General features: G+C 33.7%; 1 protein-coding gene across 2 annotated transcripts in view; it reads right to left on the minus strand.

The window, feature by feature from the left end:
• HDX (highly divergent homeobox) overlaps positions 1–21,718 on the minus strand; it is a 315,446-nt gene that overhangs the window by 13,109 nt on the left and 280,619 nt on the right. For both annotated transcript variants that reach the window (XM_073880879.1, XM_025852756.2), the window contains exons 6-8: positions 17,091–17,298; positions 6,549–6,625; positions 3,320–3,403 (exon numbers count right to left, since the gene is read on the minus strand). In XM_073880879.1, the coding sequence (XP_073736980.1) occupies positions 3,320–3,403; positions 6,549–6,625; positions 17,091–17,298 (369 nt within the window). The remainder of the gene's footprint in view (positions 1–3,319; positions 3,404–6,548; positions 6,626–17,090; positions 17,299–21,718) is intronic.

A 21,718-nucleotide genomic window follows, 5' to 3' on the forward strand; every position in this document is an offset into this window, starting at 1 on the left:
TTTTCCAGCTATTATTTTTTTCAAATAAATTTTTTTGCCCCTTTCTCTCTCTCTTCGCCTTCTGGGATTTCTATAGTGTGAATATTATGCTTGTTCGTGTTGCATTGTTTTATTAACCTATTCTCTTTCATTATTCTTTTTGCTTTTTGCTGTTCAGTTTGGTTATTTCCCATTATCCTGTCTTCCAGATTGTTAATCCATTTTTCTGCATTCTCTAATCTGCTGTTGATTCCCTCTAATGTATTTTTCATGTCAGCTATTGAATTCTTCAATTCTGACTCATTCTTTTATATTCTCTGTCGCTTTTTGGAGGTTCTCACTGGGTTTATCCACTCTTTTTCAAGTCTAGTGAGTATCTTTATGACCATTACTTTGAACTCTTTATCAGGCATATTGCTTTTCTTTGTTTCATTTTGCTCTTTTACTGTTATTTTGTCTTTTATTTGGGGCATATTCCTCTGTCTCCTTTTTTTGTCTAACTCTCTGTGTTTGTTTCTATGTATTAAGTAAGTCAGCTACATCTTCTGATTTTGAAAATGGTGGCCTTGTGTAGAAGAGGTCCTGTGGTACCCTATAGTGCAGTGTCCCCATGTCACCAGAACCAGGTGCCCCAAAGGTGTCCCCTGTGTGGGCTGTATGTACCCTTCTCTTGTGGCTGAGCCATAGTTACCTTCAGTCCAGATATCTGCAATGGCCTACTTCACCCTCTGTGAACACACTTTTGAGAGTCCTGGCTGAGGCCTGGTAGGACTGGTTGGTGGGTGAGGCCGTTATACATCCTAGCAGTGTGCTATTAGCCTCTCTGCCAAAACTGCACAGAAGTGCAGGGCTCAGTCCCTATACATGCAGTTAAAAGGCCTAACTAAAGGAACTGTGGGTGCCTGTGTGTGGGTTTGTTACCCCTTCCCCAGGGCTGGAGTCACTTTGGAGTGGCACTGGTCTGGGCCTAAGCTGCATAACAGGTGTGGTAGGGCAGGAGCAGCTTTGGAAGTTGTGCCTACCATGGCAGGTAGGTTGGGTGTAGGGGAATTCCAGGGTAAAGTAGTTGGTGCTGGCAAGGAATTCCAGGGTAAAGCACTTGGTGCTGGCGAGGAAGATGGAGAATATTAGAAATGGTTCTTTTAAGCCTCTGGCAATTTACACTGGGGAAGGGAAAGAAATATGTGACAGCTTACACTTTCATTCTTGTAGAAATTTGCAGATACTTGTCCTTTCAGCACATGTTCTAAGATTACTCAATAAATCTCTTTCATGTATAACCATTCACTTTTCAAACTGCTGTTTCTGTGCTGTGTCTTGGGCCCATTTATATTACTAATATGCTGGCTCTTTAAGGGTAGGTATTTGGTTTCCCATCAACCTCCAGCTTTCCTGGCATTAAACTTACTGATTTTTAAAGTTCCCAGAGTTAAAGACTGCTGGTTTTCAAAGTCAGACATTATGTGGACTTGTCTTCCCATTGTGTGTCTCCAGTGCCAATAGTGCCCTGTGTGGGGTCTGAGTCTCTCACTTCTCTATTGTTGTGATGTCCCACTTGTTTGTGTTTAGTCACACAAGGAGTTTGGTTCCCAACTGCATCTCTGCCCCTCTTACCCTTTTCAATGTGGCTTTCTCTCTAAGACTGGCTGTGGAATGTCTCTTCTGCTAATGTTCATGTTGTTTTCAGAGTTAGTTGCCTAGATGTAGTGTTGCCTAGGTGTGTCTGTGGGAAAAGGTGAGCTCAGAACTCTCCTAGTCTGCCACTGTCTCTCTTTTACTAATTTGTCCTGACTTTAGAACTAAGGTAATACAATTCACACATGAGGTGAAGTATTTTTAATAATGATTATGAAAAAATATATTTCTATATACGTGCTAATTTTTTAGAGTTAAAGGAAATAAATCTATTTAGGATGGTGATGTGTTGTCAAAGACATTCCTGATAGGGTAGTTAAGGACTCCTTGTTCCCACAGCATTTACCACAGTGGAAAACACAGGATCATTAAATATCCTGTAGAGTTCAATTAAAATGTTAATTAGCATTTTTGGGATTGGATACTTTACCCTACCTTGGTCTTTAGCTCCAAACCTTCTCAAGTGGCACTCCAGAAGGGTAAGGTTCTGGAAAGTATCCTTTGTTCTGAGTCCAACCCCCTTTGATCTTTTTGAGACTGCTAAGTGGAGAATACTTAACAGCTGTGCGATCCAGGCCTCACCTCTGTAGTTTCCATAACGTGTGCCAAGTGGCACAGAGCCCTTTTAAACCTGAACTGGGCATTTAGAAATATTTTATGACCATATAGGAGAGATTAGAATGATCTCTTGTAGTTCAGAAATAAAAACCTTATAATTTTATTAGTTGGAAATACAGTTTAAATACAGGATTATACTGTGCTCTTTGAACATTTATCAAATAAATTTCAAAAGATAATTGTCTTCTGTTTACAATATTCAATATTATAAAGTCTGAGATGTTATAAACATTTAGGAAACAATCTGTTGAATGACATAACTTTCAAATATAGTGAAATTGAAAATATTTTTGAGAAAATGACAGCTATTGTCTTTTCTGATTGTTATTTTCTGTTAACATTTTAAGATTATTAGTCTTTGCTTTGATCACTTATGATATTCCAAGAAAAGGGCTTTTGTGTATGGATAGAATGATTGGTCAAAATTTCAGAAGGCCCAAAGTTACCTAGTATGATAGGATATTGATTAACAAAGGATAACAATTACACATCTATGCAGAAAACAAATATTGATATAGACAGATAGCTCATGTCAAAATTTAATAAAATAAAGTTATGTATGCACACTCTCAAAGTAAGCCTTTCAGTTTAGGTACCAGTGACTTTAAGAAAAGATCATCTCTCTTTATATTCATTTGGTATTTGCTTTGGGAATTGTTTTTAAACCTCTAAAACAGGTTTCCTAAAAAATGGTCTTCAGAAGTTGTAATTGAAGATAAAATTAAAAAGGGCCACTGAGAAAAAAATCTCCACTTTACCACCATTTAAAAATTAACATTAGCTTTAAAGCCACTGTCATAAATTTCACATTAACCACCACTATGTCCTGCCTCACCTTGATGTACACTATCAATACTTACTCCCATTCAGCAAGTTTGTTGCTTAAAACAATAACCACTAAACCAGCCAGAATTAAAGTGTCCATATCCTGACTAATACCCATGTGCTTGAGAAAGTCAATAGGGAGCCCTACTTTTAACTTATCAAATAAAACTGAAAGTGAAATAAGCTAGTACATAGGCACTGTAAAAGTATGCCTCATTTAGTACCGTCTCTTCATGAATTCAGTATTTGAAATTACTTTCACCTTATAATCCAAGAGAGAATTCACTTGTTCAACTTCAGAATTACTTATCATGTCACTTTCTTCATCATCAATAATTTCTATTTTCTGTAACACAAGTAGAGAAATTTTCATAAATATATATCTGATCATCATCCTCACTACACCCAGCAATGTATAGAACATAAACATTGAATGTTTAGTTTTAATGATGGGGTTATCTAGTCTAGGTTATCCAGAATAAACTCTGATAGCTGACTGGTTCTTCATTGTTATATCCAGTGTGTGTCTGAGCCACATTTAACTACCTTTAATTGATGACAACTTATTAAATAGAAAACTATTATAATACAATTTAAACATAAAAAATCTCTCTCACAATATTTCTGAAAAAATAGGCTTTTGAATTCTGCTTAAATAGTGCCCTCCAGTGACAGGAAACTCACTTCCTGTGAGAGTAGTCTTTTTAATGCTAACCATAACTGCTTTGTTGCAAGGTTTTTTTTTGTTTGTTTGTTTGTTTTGTTTTTTAATTACCATGTACTTCCTTACAACTTCTAATGTAAAATATCAACATGTGACGTACATTCCAAAGTCAAATACAGTTTTTTAAGTCACTTATTTAATGCACTCCATTAGCTAGACAATTGAAAGCAGACATTTACAATGTAATAATAAAAATAAACTGGTGATTTTCTTCCTTCACTGGACAATAAGAAGGGAGAGAGAGATAGAGAGATGTTAACTGTCATTAGCTTTAAGAATTAAGGTGCAACATAGTTTGTAAAGTATTTTGCACATAGTAGGTATTAATTAAATATCTGTCAAAAGAGTGAACAAAACAGCTTACTGCTAATGTGAAGAATGACCAGTAAACTCCAACCATGGGAGTAAGGAACGTTCTCTAATCATGGAACATATTTTTTTAAAAAGCAAAACCAAAACCAAAATCAGTTCTAAATATTTGAGCACTGGTGTTGTATGGAAGTGTTGAATCACTGTATTGTACACCCAAAACTAATATACTGTATGTTAATTCATTGGAATTTGAATAACAATTTTTAAAAAGTCCCAAACATACCTGGAATGATATGTTGTATGGAAGTGTTGAATCACTATATTGTACACCGAAAACTAATATTACACTGTATGTTAATTTATTGGAATTTTTTATTATGTTATGTTAATCACCATACATTACATCATTAGTTTTTGATGTAGTGTTCCATGATTCATTGTTTGCTTATAACACCCAGTGCTCCATTCATTATGTGCCCTCTTTAATACCCATCACCAGGCTAACCCATCCCCTGCCCCCCTCCCCTCTAGAACCCTGTTTGTTTCTCAGAGTCCATAGTCTCTCATGGTTCTTCTCCCCCTCCAATTCCCCCATTCATTTTTCCCTTCCTGCTATCTTCTTCTTCTTTTTTTAAACATATAATGTATTATTGGAATTTGAATAACAATTTTTTAAAAAGTCCCAAACATACCTGGAATGGTCATACTTAATACATTGCCTATGAGGATATGTAACCATAACAGGGTGTGTGACCTGTAGGTTTCTGAGTCAAGAGGATAACTGCAATGAAATTGTTTTCTACTCCTGACCGGAGATGAATCTAATTTTTTTATTATTAAAATCACTATAAACTTGGGGTTTAATCATGTAAGTTTTCACCAGACCTGATTTGATACTTTCTAAAACATTTTTTAGATTCTCTGTTTGGATCAGTTCTGGGGAAAAGGAGATAAGAAGAAAGCACCAAAGGCCACTCTATATAAATCAGCCTTAAATATTTTGTTATTTGCCATTTATGGACATACTCAAAAGTTATAAGCAGAGGAGATGGGCCTTTGAAGGTTTGAAGTTCTGTCTCTAAAAATGAATTTCTTTTTCCAAAAATTAGGTGCCTAAGTGACTTAGGTCATCCCATGCCATTATTTCATTTATTATTTCCAAATGTCTGCTGAGGGGAGATCCAATGCAGAGAAATTCAGACTAAAAATGAGCATGTGTTTACAGAAAAAAAAGATTTTAATTTGTAAATATTGTATATAACTTGTTTAGTATAATTCAAATCTAGAGCAGAGGAGATTTATTATTTCATGGAATTTAAGAAGATTAACACAACTAATTGTGGAAATAATTATTACTAGCTACCTAATGAAAACATTACATCAAAGTCAAAGTTTGTTTTCCTATATTCCTATTGAGTTGTGTTAGTAGGGTCAAACATCAGTTGAAATCAGGACTGAAATCAATAAAATGTAATCCTAAACTATATTCTGCATGTGGAAAATACTGTTATAAACTGTTGACGCTTAACAAATAAGAGCAAAATTGTATTTTATGTGTTCAACTTTTATTAAGGAGATGTGGCAGAATTATAGTGTCATGTAAATAATGTTTGTAATGGAAGCCAGAGTAAATGAAGTTACACTCATTTTGTAACAGAAAAATCCATTATAGGGATTTTTTTTAAAGATTGCAATCAAACAAAAATCACTGATTTCAAAGAAAAAACAAAATGGCATTTGTCTTTATGTTTGACTTTAATACTATTTTGATTTCTGTATTACTTGGTGGAGTCAGGATACAAACAGATGCTGCTAAAACAGCTGCTTGGAGAACATTTCTATATACCAATAATGTTTACATTTTCACAAAGCCCAGTTTAATCCACATATAGTCTGTCTCTGCCTGTTATTCAATCTTTTAATATTGTCTTTCCTCCATCAGTGCAATTTTTAAGAAGACTAAGAGAGTTTAATTCAACTAGAAAGAAGGAAATGTTCCAAACATAGAGATAGGTATGGTCTGAACAGAGAATTCTGAATCAGGACTCCTTAGATACAAGTGCTAGAACTAACAAAGGCTTCTTTCATTATGGCAGTCTAACCTCAGTCTTAATTCTTCCATATGTTAAATGAAAAGAAATCTGCCCTTTGCTAAATATGTTGAAGAAAAATAACATTTGTATAAAATGTCTATATGTAGTTAGCATTAGATTTTTATATTTGCAAATCTCTTCAGTCAAAAAAATTTGAGGCACAAATGACAGTGCTTTAAATTTCATTTCTTAAACCCTCAAAGATATATAATTTCATGGGTGACAGCTTTGTTTTGGCTTGTGAAGTGGTGCAGGATTTAATTATGGTAACACCGATATTATCACCAACTGGAAACATATCCTTTAAATCCATCATGTAGGAAAGAATCTATCATGAGGAAAGAATTTCAAAATGTACGTACCACATTATCTGCAGATACTGCATGATGGTCCTCCTCCTTATGAGCCCTTGCCTCATTTGGAACTTCACTGGACTCCTCTATGGAAAACAAAAAAAGGCTATGATTTCATTTTTCATTCCTCAAAACTTCATTGAGAATGCTTTTCTCAAGATCACTTAAATAATTCTTTATTTTAAAAAGACTGTGTGGCTCAGTCAGTTAAGCATCTGCCTTCAGCTCAGGTCATGATCCCAGGGTCCTGGGATTGAGCCTCGCATTGGGCTCCCTGCTTAGCGGGGAGCCTGCTTCTCCCTCTTCCTCTGCTGCATCCCTTGCTTGTGCTCTCTAGCTCCCTGTCAAATAAATAAGTAAAATTTTTAAAAATAAATAAATACACAAATCATAAATTCACATCATATATGCTTTGATAAAGCAATTGTACTTCTAACAATGCATTCTAGGAAATAAGTGTGGATAGGTGCAAATACAGGGATAGCCACTACTGTGCTGTTTGTAATTGGAAAAAAAATGGAAGCAACTTCTATGCTTAACGACAGAGGATTGTTTCATTTAGGACCTATTCCTCCAATAAATACTATAAAAATTAAGGACAAGAATAGTTGATAATAAGGGAAATATTCATCTATTGGAAAGTGAACAAATAAAGGTGACAAAATCTACTATGTAGGTACACTGTGATCTTAGTTTAATTTTATTTTTATTTATTTATTTTTTAGAGAGAGAGTATGAGCGCAAGTGGGGGAGGGGAAAGGGAGAAGGAGCGAGAGAGAGGGAGAGAATCTCAAGCAGACTCTGTACTAAGCATGGAGCCCACCTCAGGGCTCCATATCATGACCCTGAGATCATGACCTGAGCCAAAACCAAGAGTTGGATGCTTAACTAACTGAGCCACCCAGACACCCCTATGATCTTCATTTTATAAAAGGAAAAAAGTGTACATTTTCATTTACAATGAAAAGACTGACATTATTTATACCAAAACATTGACATTATTATTTCTGGATGGAATTATAGGCAATTTTATTTTTTTCCTTTTGTCTAATTTTACTTATTTTGATACTTATTTTTTCAATTTTCTTATTTATATTTAAATATTTTTTACTTGTATTGCTGGTTGTAATAAGAGAAAAATGATAAAAGTAATATTTGAATACATGATATAGAACTATAAATATAGTACATTTCTAATTTTTTGAAAAGGCAAGGGTATGTGAACACACACAAATACACACACACACCTGCATATATGCAAAGAGAAAACACTGGCAAAAATATTCACCCACTCCTATTTTAAGAAGTGAGAGGTAGGATTACTGAGAGGTAGGATTATTTCAAAAATTTTCACTGTATTTGCATGTATTTTCTCTAATGAACATGTATTTTTTTATGATCAAAAGGGAGACAAAACATAAGAGTCTCTTAACTATAGGAAACACACTGGGGGTAGCTGGAGTGGAGGGGGGATGGGGTATCTGGGTGATGGGCATTAAGGAGGGCACATGATGTGATGAGCACTGGGTGTTATCTGCAACTGATGAATCACTAAACTCTACCTCTGAAACTAATAATACAGTATATGTTAATTAATTGGTTTTGAATAAAATAAAAAATTCAATATTCTAAAAATGTGAAACAATTAAACTAAGAAAAATAAATTCAGAGAAACAAGTCTATTTAAAACCTCTCTGTGTTGATCTAGGAAAAGTGGCTAGTTCACAGCATAGACTGTCTACCAAATAAAGCCCTTAGATCACCTCTACATCTACTCCTTAGTAAAACAAGACAGTAATGTTTCTCCCTTCTTTAGGCACAGTCATCTCATTGAGATTATTTAGATAAACATTAGTTGAAGTTCTCAGCCTCTTGGTAGCCCTCATGTTTTATTTCACCATAGAAAGCAGAACAAAGGGGCACCTGGATGGCTCAGTTAAGTGTCTGCCTTTGGCTTAGGTCATGATCTCAGTGAATCTGCTTCTCCCTCTCCCTCTGTGAACTCTCTCACCACTCTCTCAAATAAATAAATAAAAATCTTAAGAAAAAAGAAACAGAACAAAAATATTTATCAGTCCTCCTAAGATTTTTCCAGATCTATTCTTTCCATGGAAAGATATATAGAGGTGCCCAGTATGAGCATGGAGCATTAACAGGAAAAAAAAAAAAGGCTAATTGAGGAACTCACATGAGGACATAGAGAATTAGGTTTAAGATATACAGCAAAACTTTACCAAAATTTTAATGCAAAGTCTACCATAAATTTATTTATTTATCGAGTTAGTGATTTTCAAGTTTTTATTTAAATTCCAGTTAGTTAAGATACAATGTGATATTAGGTTCAGGTGTATCATACAGTGATTCAACATTTCCATACGACACCTTCTGCTTATAAGTGTACTCCTTAAACCCCATCATCTATTCCACCCATCTTCCCCACCTCCCTACTTGTAACCATCAGTTTGTTCTCTATAGTTAAAGATCTGTTTCTTAGCTTGCCACTTTCTCATTTTTTATTCCCTTTGCTTATTTGTTTTGTTCCTTAAATTCCACATATGACTGATCATATGGTATTTGTTTTTTTCTGACTGACTTATTTTGCTTAGCATAATACTTTCTAGCTCCATCCATGTCATTGCAAATGGTAAAATTTCACTTTATTTTATGACTGAATAATAATCCATTGTGTGTATATATATATATATATATATATATATATATATACCACATCTTCTTTATCCATTTATCTATAAATAGATACTTGGGCTGCTTCCATAGTTTGGCTATTATAAATAATGTTGCAATAAATGTAGGGGTGCATGTATCTTTTCAAATTAGTGTTTTTGTATCTTTTGGGTAAATACCTACTAGTGCCATTACTGGATTATAGGATAGTACAATTTTAATTTTTTTGAGACACTCCCATACAGTTTTCCATAGTGGCTGATCAGTTTGCATTCCTACCAGCAGTGCACAAAGTTCATTTTTCTTCATATCATTCCCAGGACTTGTTGTTTCTTGTGTTTTTTATTTCAGCCATTCTGACAGGTGTGAGGTGATATCTCATTGTAGTTTTGACTTGCATTTCCCTGATGATGAGTGATGTTGAGCATCTTTTCATGTGTTTGTTGGTCATCTGTATGTCTTCACTGGAAAAATGTCAATTCACCTCTTCTGCCCATTTTTAATTGGGTTATTAATTTTCTGGGTGTTTAGTTTTATAAGTTCTTTATATATTTTGGATACTAACCCTTTATCAGATATGTCATTTACAAACATCTTCTGCCATTCCATAGGGTGCCTTTTAGTTTTGTTGATTGTTTCCTTCACTGTGCAGAAACTTTTTATTTTGATGTAGTCCCAATGATTTATTTTTGTTTTTGTTTCCCTTGCCTTAGGAGACATATCTAGAAAGAGGTTACTATAGCCAGTGTCAAAGAAATTACTGCCTGTGTTTGCTTCTAGGATTTTTATGGTTTCAGGTCTCACATTTAGGTCTCTCAACCATTTTGAATTTATTTTGTTTATGTTGTGTTTTGCATGTAGTTGTCCAGTTTTCCCACCATTTGTAGAAGAGATTCTTTCCCATTGGATATTCTTTCCCACTTTGTCAAAGATTAATTGGCATATAGTTGTGGGTTCATTTCTGGGTTTTCTATTCTATTTGTCTATGTGTCTATTTCTATGCCAGGACCACACCATCTTGATCACTATAGCTTTGTAGTATAGTCCAGAATTTGATGGCTCCAGCTTTCTTTTCTTTTTCAGGATTTCTTTGGCTATAGTAATCTTTTGTAGTTCTATACAAATTTTAGGATTGCTTATTCTAGCTCTGTGAAAAATGTTGTTGGTATTTTGGTAAGGATTGCATTAAATATGTAGAGTGTTTGGGTTGTATAGACATTTTAACAATATTTTATCTTCAGTCTATGAGCATGGAATATTTTTCCATTTCTTTGTGTCATTGTCAATTTCTTACATAAGTGTTCTATAGTTTTCAGAGAACAGATCTTTTACCTCTTTGGTTAGGTTTATTCCTAGGTATATCATGGTTTTTGGTGCAATTGTACATAGGATTAATTCCTTGATTTCTTTTTCTGCTGCTTCTTTAATGGTGTATAGAAATGCAACAGAAACATGTCTTTCTCTGATTGATTTATTTCGCTCAGCATAATACCCTCCAGTTCCATCCATGTTGTTGAAAATGGCAAGATTTCATTCCTCTTGATGGCTGCATAATATTCCATTGTATATAAATACCACATCTTCTTTATCCATTCATCTGTCGATGGACATCTTGGCTCTTTCCATAGTTTAGCTATTGTGGACACTGCTGCTATAAACATCAGGGTGTATGTGCCCCTTCAGATCCCTACATTTGTATCTTTGGGGTAAATACCCAGTAGTGCAATTGCTGAAACAAACTGAGGGTTGCTGGAGTGGTGGGGGGTGGGAGGGATGGGGTGGCTGGGTGATAGACACTGGGGAGGGTATGTGCTATGGTGAGCACTGTGAATTGTGTAAGACTGTTGAATCATAGACCTGTACCACAGATTTCTGTATGTTGATTTTGTGTCCTGCAACTTTACTGAATTCCTTTAGCAGTTCTAGCAGTTTTTTGTTGGAGTCTCTTGGGTTTTCTGTATATAATATCATGTCATCTGCAAATAGTCAAAGTGTGACTTCTTCCTTGCCAATTTGCATTCCTTTTATTTCTTTTGTTTTCTGATTGCTATGGCTAGGACTTCCAGCACCATGTTAAATAACAGTAGTGAGAGTGGACATCTCTATCTTGTTCCTAACTGTAGAGAAAAAGTTCTCAGTTTTTCCCATTGAGGATGGCATTTACTGTGGATTTCTCATATATGACTTTTATTATGCTGAGGTATGTTCCCTCTCCACCTACTTTGTTGAGGGTTTTTATCATGAATGGATGTTGTAGTTTGTCAAATGCTTTTGTTACCTCTATTTAGCACCATAAATTCAATTAATTTTTTTAAAAAATGATTCCTAGATGGATGAGACTTTTTTCATTATTTAGACATTTCAATTCACAGGAATTTCAAGTCCTATGTAATAAGCAACTAAATTAAATGAAGGGGAGGTTAACAGGTTTAGGGGCAGAGCTGATATTGGTACTAATGCTGTCAGAATAGAGGTTACAGTGCCCATCAATAAGATCATTACTGGTAACATTCCTTTTAGGTTTGCCTTATATTTCTGTTCTTACTTTCTCATAACTATACACACCTCTGCTTTACTGGCAAAATATACATGTAGGTTTTGATTATTTTATTGGATGTAAATAAAAACTGTTTTGAAGATTTCTAAAATAAAAAGATATGAAGTGATAGCTTCCACATTACTGCAAATTGGAAAGCTAAACACAGTCATTTTGTCTGCTTATTCTTCAGGAAAAGCAGCTCTGCAAATTGGAAAATAAATAAGTAAAATTATTATCAGCAAACTCTAGAGGGCACTCTATATGGTAACCATACACTTAAACTGAGTAACCATGCAGAGCTCTATTTTATATGTACACCCACATAATAGATACAGTTGAAAAGGGTCTTTGCTATAAAATTTAACATTACAGATGTTAATTGTTCTCATACTTTAAACAGTTTGATTCTCAGGATAGTAAAAAGTCCTTAAAATTGCTCATCCATGCATATTTTAGTAGACACAGAATTTTACATTAGAGAGCTGAGTCATCTATTATTTTTGCTAGAGTTTGCAGTTGTATGAGGGGTGAAGCCTGGCAGCTTTATCACATCTCCTTTCTCTTCACTTACCCACAGGGAAAGGAAAAAGAAATGGGAAAAGTGAAAGTGAGAGATAGGAGGTGGAACTTAGAGGTTAAGTCGGAAGCTTTGTATCAGGGAAGTACCTGTTCTCTCAGAAAAGAAGAAATGAAACTAAAACTGCTAAAAGATCAGCAACACTTATTGGTGATTTTTGGCTAAACTTGCCTTTTACTGTATTTTAAAAATATGCTTCTTTTAGCTTGTAGAGCTTTTTCTAGAAAACTTTAACAATTTTTAATTGATTTTTAACATGTAAAATATAAGTCCTTCTTTAAAGATATTTTTCTTTTTCTTAGACATTTAGAAGACTAATTTTCTTGAATCAACAGCTATATTATAAAGGACTGAATTTCAAGTTGTTAGATTTTTGAAATAGTATGGGCAACTACTCTGATTATTTGGTCTCTATATCTCTCAGATGTAATTAATGGAAATCTCAAAGTAAACACACATTCAACTACATTTTCATAACTGAAACAGAATATGGTTAGCATACCTTAAAGTTATGATATTAGTCTAGGCCACATGATACAATTCACTTAATCATCACAAAAGGATCACACAGTTAAATCAATCAGATTAGCATTCTCCATCAGCAAAATGAGGAAGAAAATAGTACAGAACTCATTGGAAATAGTACCAAAAAAGGCTCTTTTTGTATCTTTTATGCTTTTCTGTTCCAACTTCTGATAAGAATGAAAAGGTTATTATGGAGCTGTAAAAAATAAGCCACTGAGAGGAATTCTAGGCAATCTCACTTCCCATCAAGTGTTTTTTGATTCATATATTAAATTCTCTCTCTCTTTATCTCATAGGTCTTGATTACTATGCCAGCTGTCTAGAGAACATACTATTAAATGCCAATGTAGAAGCAGTTGTCCATTAGCAACCTTAAAATTAACTCACGTTTTTCCCATTAACTACTTTTTTTTTTAATTCCCTTTTAGATGGGGAAGTGGAAGTCATAGATTGAAACTCCCCTTTAGGGGCTTATGTAATTTACTTTAATCAGAATATTTCTTAATAGCTCTCCCACCTACCCAACCCATAGAAACACACAAATCCCCATTATCTTCCAAATAGCTGCCAGTCATCATTCTCTAAAGGTCCATTCATAAATCACTGAAAATATTCAAGTATTCACAGGCACATACAATTTAGTAAATAATAATAGAAGACAAAAATGGTTTAATGGACCAGTTAGATTATAAACAAGTGATTTGGAAATGATGCAATAGCTTTTCTTTTTTTCCTGCTTCACAGTTTTCCTGTACACTAAATTCTGTGTTATCATCTTCATCAATACCAACAGCAAATGTTGGTAAAAGCAGAGAGAGAAAGACAAAAGGAGGGAGGGAGGAGAGAGAGAGGGAGAGAGAGAGGAAACACTTGAATATTCACACAAATTTTTAAACACTTGGCATTAAAATATATGGCCCTGGCAATGCTGAGAGCTTTTATATCCCTTTCATTACTCAACCTATTGCAATCTGCTTGCCTCCACCTTGCAACACACATTGTTTATTGAAAGAATCCCTTAAGCACCCAATTCAATGGGTTCTCATTCTTTTTTAAAAATTTATTTTCATTTTCCTGCTTTATTAAGGTATAATTGGTGTAAACAAAGTGCACATAATTAATGTATACAATTTGGTGAGTTTGGACATGTGAATATACTCATGTTACCATCACCACAATCCAGATAATAAACATGTCCATGACCTCCAAAAGTTTTCTTTTGTCCCTTTTTTTGTGTTAAGAACACAATATGATTTACCCTCTTAACAAGCTTTTAAAAGACTATAACCCCTTATTGCCAACTATAGGAACTGACACTTATACTACAGTTGTGTAATTGTAACTTTATACTCATTGAACAACTCCTCATATCCCTGTCCCTCATCCTCTGGTACCATTATATTGTCCACTTACATACCTTTGACAATTTTAGATGCTTCACATGAGAGAAATTTCTATTCAACTTCCAAAAGATGACCAAGATAATGACATTTTTTCTTCTGAAATTTCTCTTTCCTTGATTTTACTAATAACATAACATTCTCATTCTCCTATACCTGAATATTCTTTTGATGGCTCCCTTTTCTCCTCTAGCTCCCAAATTGGGATATTTCTCAACACACAACTTTTATACATCTTTCTTTCTTGTTTTCCATTTTCTCACTTAACTAAATGTTCTATTTCTATGGCTAGACATTATTTTTTTTTGACCTCGATATGGGTGGTTCCTATATTTCTTGTCGTGTCTTAACTCCTTTTCTGAGTTTCAGACCCATATTATCCATGAGTCTTCTGAACAGCTCTACATGGATGTCCTGATGTCATCTAAAACTTAACACACGCAAAACTGAATTTATCTTTCCACATTTTATTATCCTTTTAATGTAGTGCCAATAAAAAATCTTAAAATGATTTTGGGGGAGAGGGATTGGCGAAAGGTATGACTAAGCAATTCTAAAGTTAATCTAGAAGAATCTGTGCTACAAGAGCTAAGAAGAGTAATCAGAGCACTACCAGATATTTAGATATTTTATAAAGCCACAGTTATAAGCAATCAGATCAATGTACCATAATATGAAATCCAAAATATATATGTATACATATATGTGTGTATGTATATAATACGTGATAAAAAGCTACAATTAAACTCACTGGAAATAATGTTGGATTATTTAGCAAATATTGTAAAGGCAACTGGTTAACCATTTGGAAAATTAAAATTAGGTATTTTCCTCAAACATGTTAAAGTAAAATAAATTCTAGGCAGAATAAATGCCAAGTTGTAAAAATGAAACCATAAGAATATAAGAAGCAAATATAGGGGTATGTTAACATAACTGTGATACAATAAAGGACTTTGTAATCATGACACCAAAGTCAGAAATCATAAAGAAAAGGATTGATATATTTGGCAACAGAAATACTACAAGCAAAATTTCTGATATCCATAATCAAATTTAAAAGGCAAAAATTAAACTGGAAAATATATTGTTAATATTCTGATCAGTAAAATAAACAAAATGGGTCAGTGCAAGATTCTTTCTCTTTCTCTCAGATACAAAAAGACTATATACTGTGTAATTCCTTTTATATGAAATACTCAGAAAATACAAGTTTTATATCGTCAGAAAGTAGATATGTGGTTGCCTGGGTTTGGATGTGGGAATGAGGGTTGATTACAAACTCAAATAAATATTTTGAAGTGATGAAAATATTCTAAAGCTGTATTTTAGTGATGGTGATAATCCACAACTCTATAAAATTTACTAAAAATTATTGAATTCTACATTGACAATAGATGAATTTTATGATATGTAAATTAAACTCAATACAAGTGTTCATTGGAAAAGTACATGTTATTATTTTAATTCTCATTACTCTCATGAGCAATGTTATAAAGATGATCCAGTCAATTTCCCTTAGTTTACAGATGTGGAACTAAAGCCCCATGAATTAAATGTTTTGCCTGAAGTCAAATAATCATCTAGTGGAAGATCTAGGACTTTCACCCATGTTGCCTATTACCCTGGTGTTAATCACATTATACCATACCCTCTTTTATTACAAAACATTTATAATGTTCTAACCTAAATTGATTAGAATTTCAATAAAATAAAAAACAATCGTACTTAATTAAAATTATGGATTGTTACAATGACCAACATTTCTAAATGTGAGATATCATTATTGTGGTAGATAAGTGTTGTGATGACTCAGTGAGACTCTTTAGGTGGAGGCATTAAAAATAAAAAAGATAGGACAATAAGTGCTGGTGAGGATATAGAGGAAAGGGAACTCTTGTACACCATTGGTCAGAATGCAAATTGATACAGCCATTATGGAAAACAGTATGGGGGTTCCTCAAAAACTTAAAGATAGAACTTCTATGTGATCTGGTAATCCCTCTTCTGGATATATAAACAAAAAAAAAATAAAATTAGTACTTCAAAGAGATATTTGTGCTCCCACATTTCTTGCAGCATTACATAGAATAGCCAAAATACGGAAGCAACCTAAGTATCTGTTGACAGATAAATGGATAAAGAAATTGAGAAATATCTATCTATCTATCTCCTATATATAAGAATATATAATATATGTAAAGAAATATATATAAACATATAAAAACCTATATACATATATATAAGAATTTATTCAGTCTTAGATAAAGGAGATCCTGCCATTTGCAATGACATCGATAAACCTGGAGGACATTATATTAGATGAAATTAGCCAGGCACAGAACTAAAAATACTACATGATCTCACTTATATGTGGACTCTTAGAAAGTCAAATAGAAGCAGAGGACAGAATGATCGTTACCATGGTAGGGAGGTCAAGAAAATGGGGGAATTTAGTCAAAGGATACAAATTTGCAATTACATAGGATGGATAAGTCTAGAGATCTAATGTACAGCATGATTATTACAGTTAACAATTCTATATTGCATACTAGAAATTTGCTAAGAGAGTAGATTTCAGGTGCTCTCACCATATACATAAATGGTAACTCTGTGAGGAGATGGATGTGTTAGTTTTACTGTAGTAATCATTTCATTATGTGTGTGTATATATATAAAAATACAATCAAAATAAATCAATTTCTTTTCAAGTGTTTAAAAAATGTTTTGAAGACTTTATATTTGAAATGCAATTAGCTGAAAAGAAAGTTAAAATCCATCAAATTTACAAAAGCTATTATTAGAAAGTGCAGCATATGAAATACCTTGAGAGCTTCCTTCAGACAAACAGATGGATACTTCATCATTTCTTTCATTATCTTCTCCTACTTCAGGACCAGCTTCTTCTCCTGATGTGAGAGCAGACAAAGAACCAGACTCAGGCTGCTCAGAAAAATCAGCAGGGCCTCCTCTTGGAGGCGGAACTTCAATCCCCATTAAACGATATTTCCTTCTTCGATTCCCAATCCAAGTCTTATAAGAGAAATACAAAAAGAATTTTTGTAAATATAGAACTTTTAGCATTTCTGGCCATTAAAATAATAAATGGATGCTGCATAAAATATGATTAAAAATAAATAAGTACCTAAAATAATAAAATTTAACTATTAGTCAATATGCAAAAATTAAGATAATTATGCTTTTACTTTTAAATATATTATTAGCAGAAAGATGACATTTATCTAAATATTCAGACTTTAAAGAAACATGCAGTCCATTGCAGAACACTTATTTTAGACTACTTTTTCTTTTTTGGAATTGCTCATTTTATCAATTTGATATAGTATAATGTGTCAAAATATCCAATACAATGTTGAATAAAGGACTAACAAAAATTTATAAGCAGATATTTATGTTTATGAAGCAAACAATTCAAACAGGACAACCTTGAGAGGAAATTAAACAAAATATATTTAAATTTTTGGTAAATAATAATTACATAACAATGTTAATTTTTTAAAAAGCATTTCTCTTAAATGATTATGTCTTTTTTAAATATTTAAAAATACATAAATTTTTGTTTTTGGTTTTGTTTTTGTTATTCTGTAGAAATAACCCACCAAAACTTTCAAATAAAACACAAATTGATTCTTTTCCTAAAGGGACCAGACATATAACTATAACTAGAGTTCCTATCCCGTATCCAATCTTGCTTCCATGGTGAAAATGTAACTTCTATTAACTTTGACTCTTTAATGGTTACTTGGGTATTTCAAGTATTCTAAAATTTCATTTCATTTGATTCAGAACAAATTTTTAAAATGTTTTATATTAAAATAGTTTTAGAGGCACAGAAGTTTCAAAGGTAGATCTCCTTCACTCAGTTTTCTCTGATTTATGTTTTGCATAATTATATCACAATAATTAAAACAGGAAATTGATATTGCACAGTATGTATGTACACTTCCATGTTCCTTTATCACGATTCTTCGTCCTCTTTTATCTACCATTCCCAACCCCTGGCAACCATTAATCTGTTTTCTACTTCTATAAGTGTGTCATTTCAAAAATGTTACATAAATGAAGTCATAAAGCATGTGATTTTTTTAAAGTTGCCTTTTATTACTCAGCATAATTTTCTGAAGATTTTTTCAAGTTGCATGTATCAATTGTCCATTCCTTTTTATTGTTAAGTTGTATTCCATGATATTTATGTACTTTTTTTCCATTTATTTGCAATGTTTGTCTAATCATTCATTCATCGAAGGGCACTTAGGTTGTTTTAATGTTAGAGTCCTTAAAGCTTCTATGAACAGTCAGTCATGAACAGGTTTTTGTGCAGATATCAGTTTTCATTTCCCTAGAATAGAGGTTCAAGGATCCAAATGCTTGGATATATGATAATTACACATTTAATTTTATAAAAAACTGTCAAATTGTTTCCAGAAAAATTGTACCATTTTATATTTTTACCAGCAATGTATGAAAAATCCAGTTTATTGGCATTCTTGCCAGCATCTGGTATTCTCAATAATGAAAAAATTGGCTGTTCTCATTCATGCATGCAGTGATAGATCATTGAGTTCTTAATTTGATTTCCCAAAGGTTAGTTGTTGAAAATCTTTTCATGTGCTTATTTGCCATCCATATACTCTCTTCAGTGAAATGTTTCTTCATGCATTTTGCTCATTTTCTAATTGACTTCTTAAATATTTTGAGTTTTAAAAGTCCTTTATATATTCTAGATATGAGTTATTGTCAGATATGTGGTTTTTAAATATTTTCTCCCAGTCTGTAGCTTTTATTTTCCTCATCTGCGTCTTTTGCAAAAAAAAAAAAATGGGTTTTAATTTTTATGAAGTCTAAGCTATTGCTTCTTTTTTTAATGGATTGTGCTTTTAGTGTCATTTCTAAAAAATACTTCACCAAGCTCTAGGTCCTGTAGATTATTGCCTATCTTTTCTTCTAAACTTTTTTATAGTTTTTATGTTTTCAATTTAAATCTATGATCCATTTTGAATTCATTTTTTATAAGGTGTGAGATTTAGATCAAAGTTCATTTCTGTTTTCAATGGATATCAAAGAGTTCCAGAACCATTTTTTGAAAAGACGTTCTCCATTGAATTGCTTTTGCATCTTTGTCAAAAATCAACTAAGCTGTCCATGTTTGTGCAGGGCTATTTCTGGGTTCTTTAATGTTTCATTGATCTCTATATGTATGTTCCTGTAAATACCACATAGTCTTGATTACAGTAGCTATATAATAAGTCTTGAAATTAGGTAAGCGGATTTCTTCCACTTCAATCTTTTTTTTCCTAGAATTATTTTAACTATACTAGCATATTTCCTTTCCATATAAATCTTAGCATTTTCTGGTCTACATCAACTAAAAATTTTATTGAGACTTTTATAAGGATTATGTTAAACCTTCATATTAATTTTGGAGGAATTTACATTTTTACTATGTTGAGTCTGCCAATCCATGAACACAAATGTCTTTCCATTTATTTAAAACTTCTTTGATTTCTTTCATCAATGTTTTATAATTTTCAGCATAAAAGCCCTCTACACGTTTTGTTAGTTTTGTTAGATTTACAGTATTTGATTTTTTCAGTGATTGAATATAATATTATATATTTAATTTCAGTTTCAATATGTTAATTTTTTACTGTATAAACACACAAGTGGTTTTTGTTTGTTGATCTTGTATCCAGAGACATTTTTAGATTCACTTATTGGTTATAGGACTATTTTGGTAGTTTCCTTAGGATTGCCAACACAGGCAATTTTATGTTACTTTTATTTCCTTTTCTTGTTTCATTGCATTAGCTAGAACTTCCAGTACAAATTGAATAAAGGTGGTCAAAGTGGACATCTTGTTTTGTTCTTGACCTCAGGGAGAAAGCATTCTATATTTCACCATTAGTTGATGCTAACTGTAGGTTTGGGCACTTGTAGATTTCTTTTTTGGGGGCAATTTTTTAAGGATGAAATCAATTTCTTTAATAGTTATTCAAATCACCTATTTCATATCAGGTGATTTGTGATATTTTGCACTTTTTCAGGAATTGATCCATCTCATTCAAATTTGTCCACACAGAGTTGTTTGAAATAGTCTCTTTTATCCTTTTTCTGTCTGTAAAGTCTGTAGAAATATACCCTCACTCATTCCTGATATTACTAATTTCTGTCTTCTTTCTTTTTTCTTTGTCATTCTTGCTAGATGTTAATTTCACTGATCTTTTCAATGTACTCAGTTATCATTTTATTGATTTTCAAATTCTTATTTTTACCTCCTGACCACCTTTACTCATTTCTCCCATCTTCCAATTCCCCCTCACTACTGAATCTGGCAAGCACCAATCTATTCTCTTTATCTATTACTTTAAAACACACACACACACACACACACACACACACACACACACACACACACAACAGAAAAGGTTTTGATCAGAGTTCCAAGATTGCAGTGTAGTAGGGGGACCCTGAATTTGCCTCATCCTTGGAATACAACTAGATCAACCTCCAACTATTTTGAACAACCAGGAAGAGGACCCGAGGAGTATGGAAACATTATGCACAGTTGGAGTGAGAGAATTTGGCAGAAGCGGGGTTCAGAGTTCTGAATTGGGGGATTAGGAAACTGCATGGTTGAGAAGGGGAGGAAGCTGGGTTCACAGAGCAAAGTCAGGAAGAGGAAGAAAGTTGGAAAGAGTACAGCGGTTTATGAACACACAATAAGCTATGGCGAGTGGATCCCTGAGGTGTTCAGGAAGAGATTGCTCCCCTTCCTAGAGAGCATTTTGAGGAGCATATTTGTCCTCTCCAAAGACAAAGGGACAGCCAGGGAGCCTTGAGAGAAGCTCAACAGCAGGGTCAGAGAGGAGCACAGAGGGGAGAAAACCTCTTAAATTTTCAGTGTGAGCCACAATAGGCTTAAACCTCTGTGTGTGTGCCAAAGAGCTGCTGTTCTGGGACTGACTGAGCAGAGCACAGAGATTGGAGCAGAATGTGCATAACCTGGCTGCCATTTTTGCTGTCTGCCACAATAGATTCAAGCTTCTGCAGTGGCTTTTCTGGGACAAAGGGGAGTAGGGGATGGAGTCAAATGCAGATGGCTGATAACCTGGCTCCAGCTTTCTGCTGAGTGTTACAATAAACTCTAGCCTCTGCACACACACTGGGTGATGGTTTTTCAGGGACAGGATGGTTCTGGGCATGCCCTGAGCCTCCCCTCTAGGGGACAAGAGTAGGCACACACATCAACAGGTCCTTTAAAACTTTAAGATTTGAATCCCAGCCACTGGCCAGAGATAAAATACAGGAGATCTGTGGCTCTGGGTGTACCAATGACTCAGACACAGACAAGTTAGGGCAGGGAACTGAGGAGGTCCTGGGTCACAGGAGATTGCTTGCTTTTCTAAGAGGGCCTCCTGAGCAGCCGCTGTCA

This window comes from Callorhinus ursinus, unplaced genomic scaffold (genome assembly GCF_003265705.2).
Source record: "Callorhinus ursinus isolate GAN/ISIS: 27379988/994484 unplaced genomic scaffold, GSC_fseal_2.0 scaffold40, whole genome shotgun sequence".
Taxonomy (NCBI): Eukaryota; Metazoa; Chordata; class Mammalia; order Carnivora; family Otariidae; genus Callorhinus; species Callorhinus ursinus.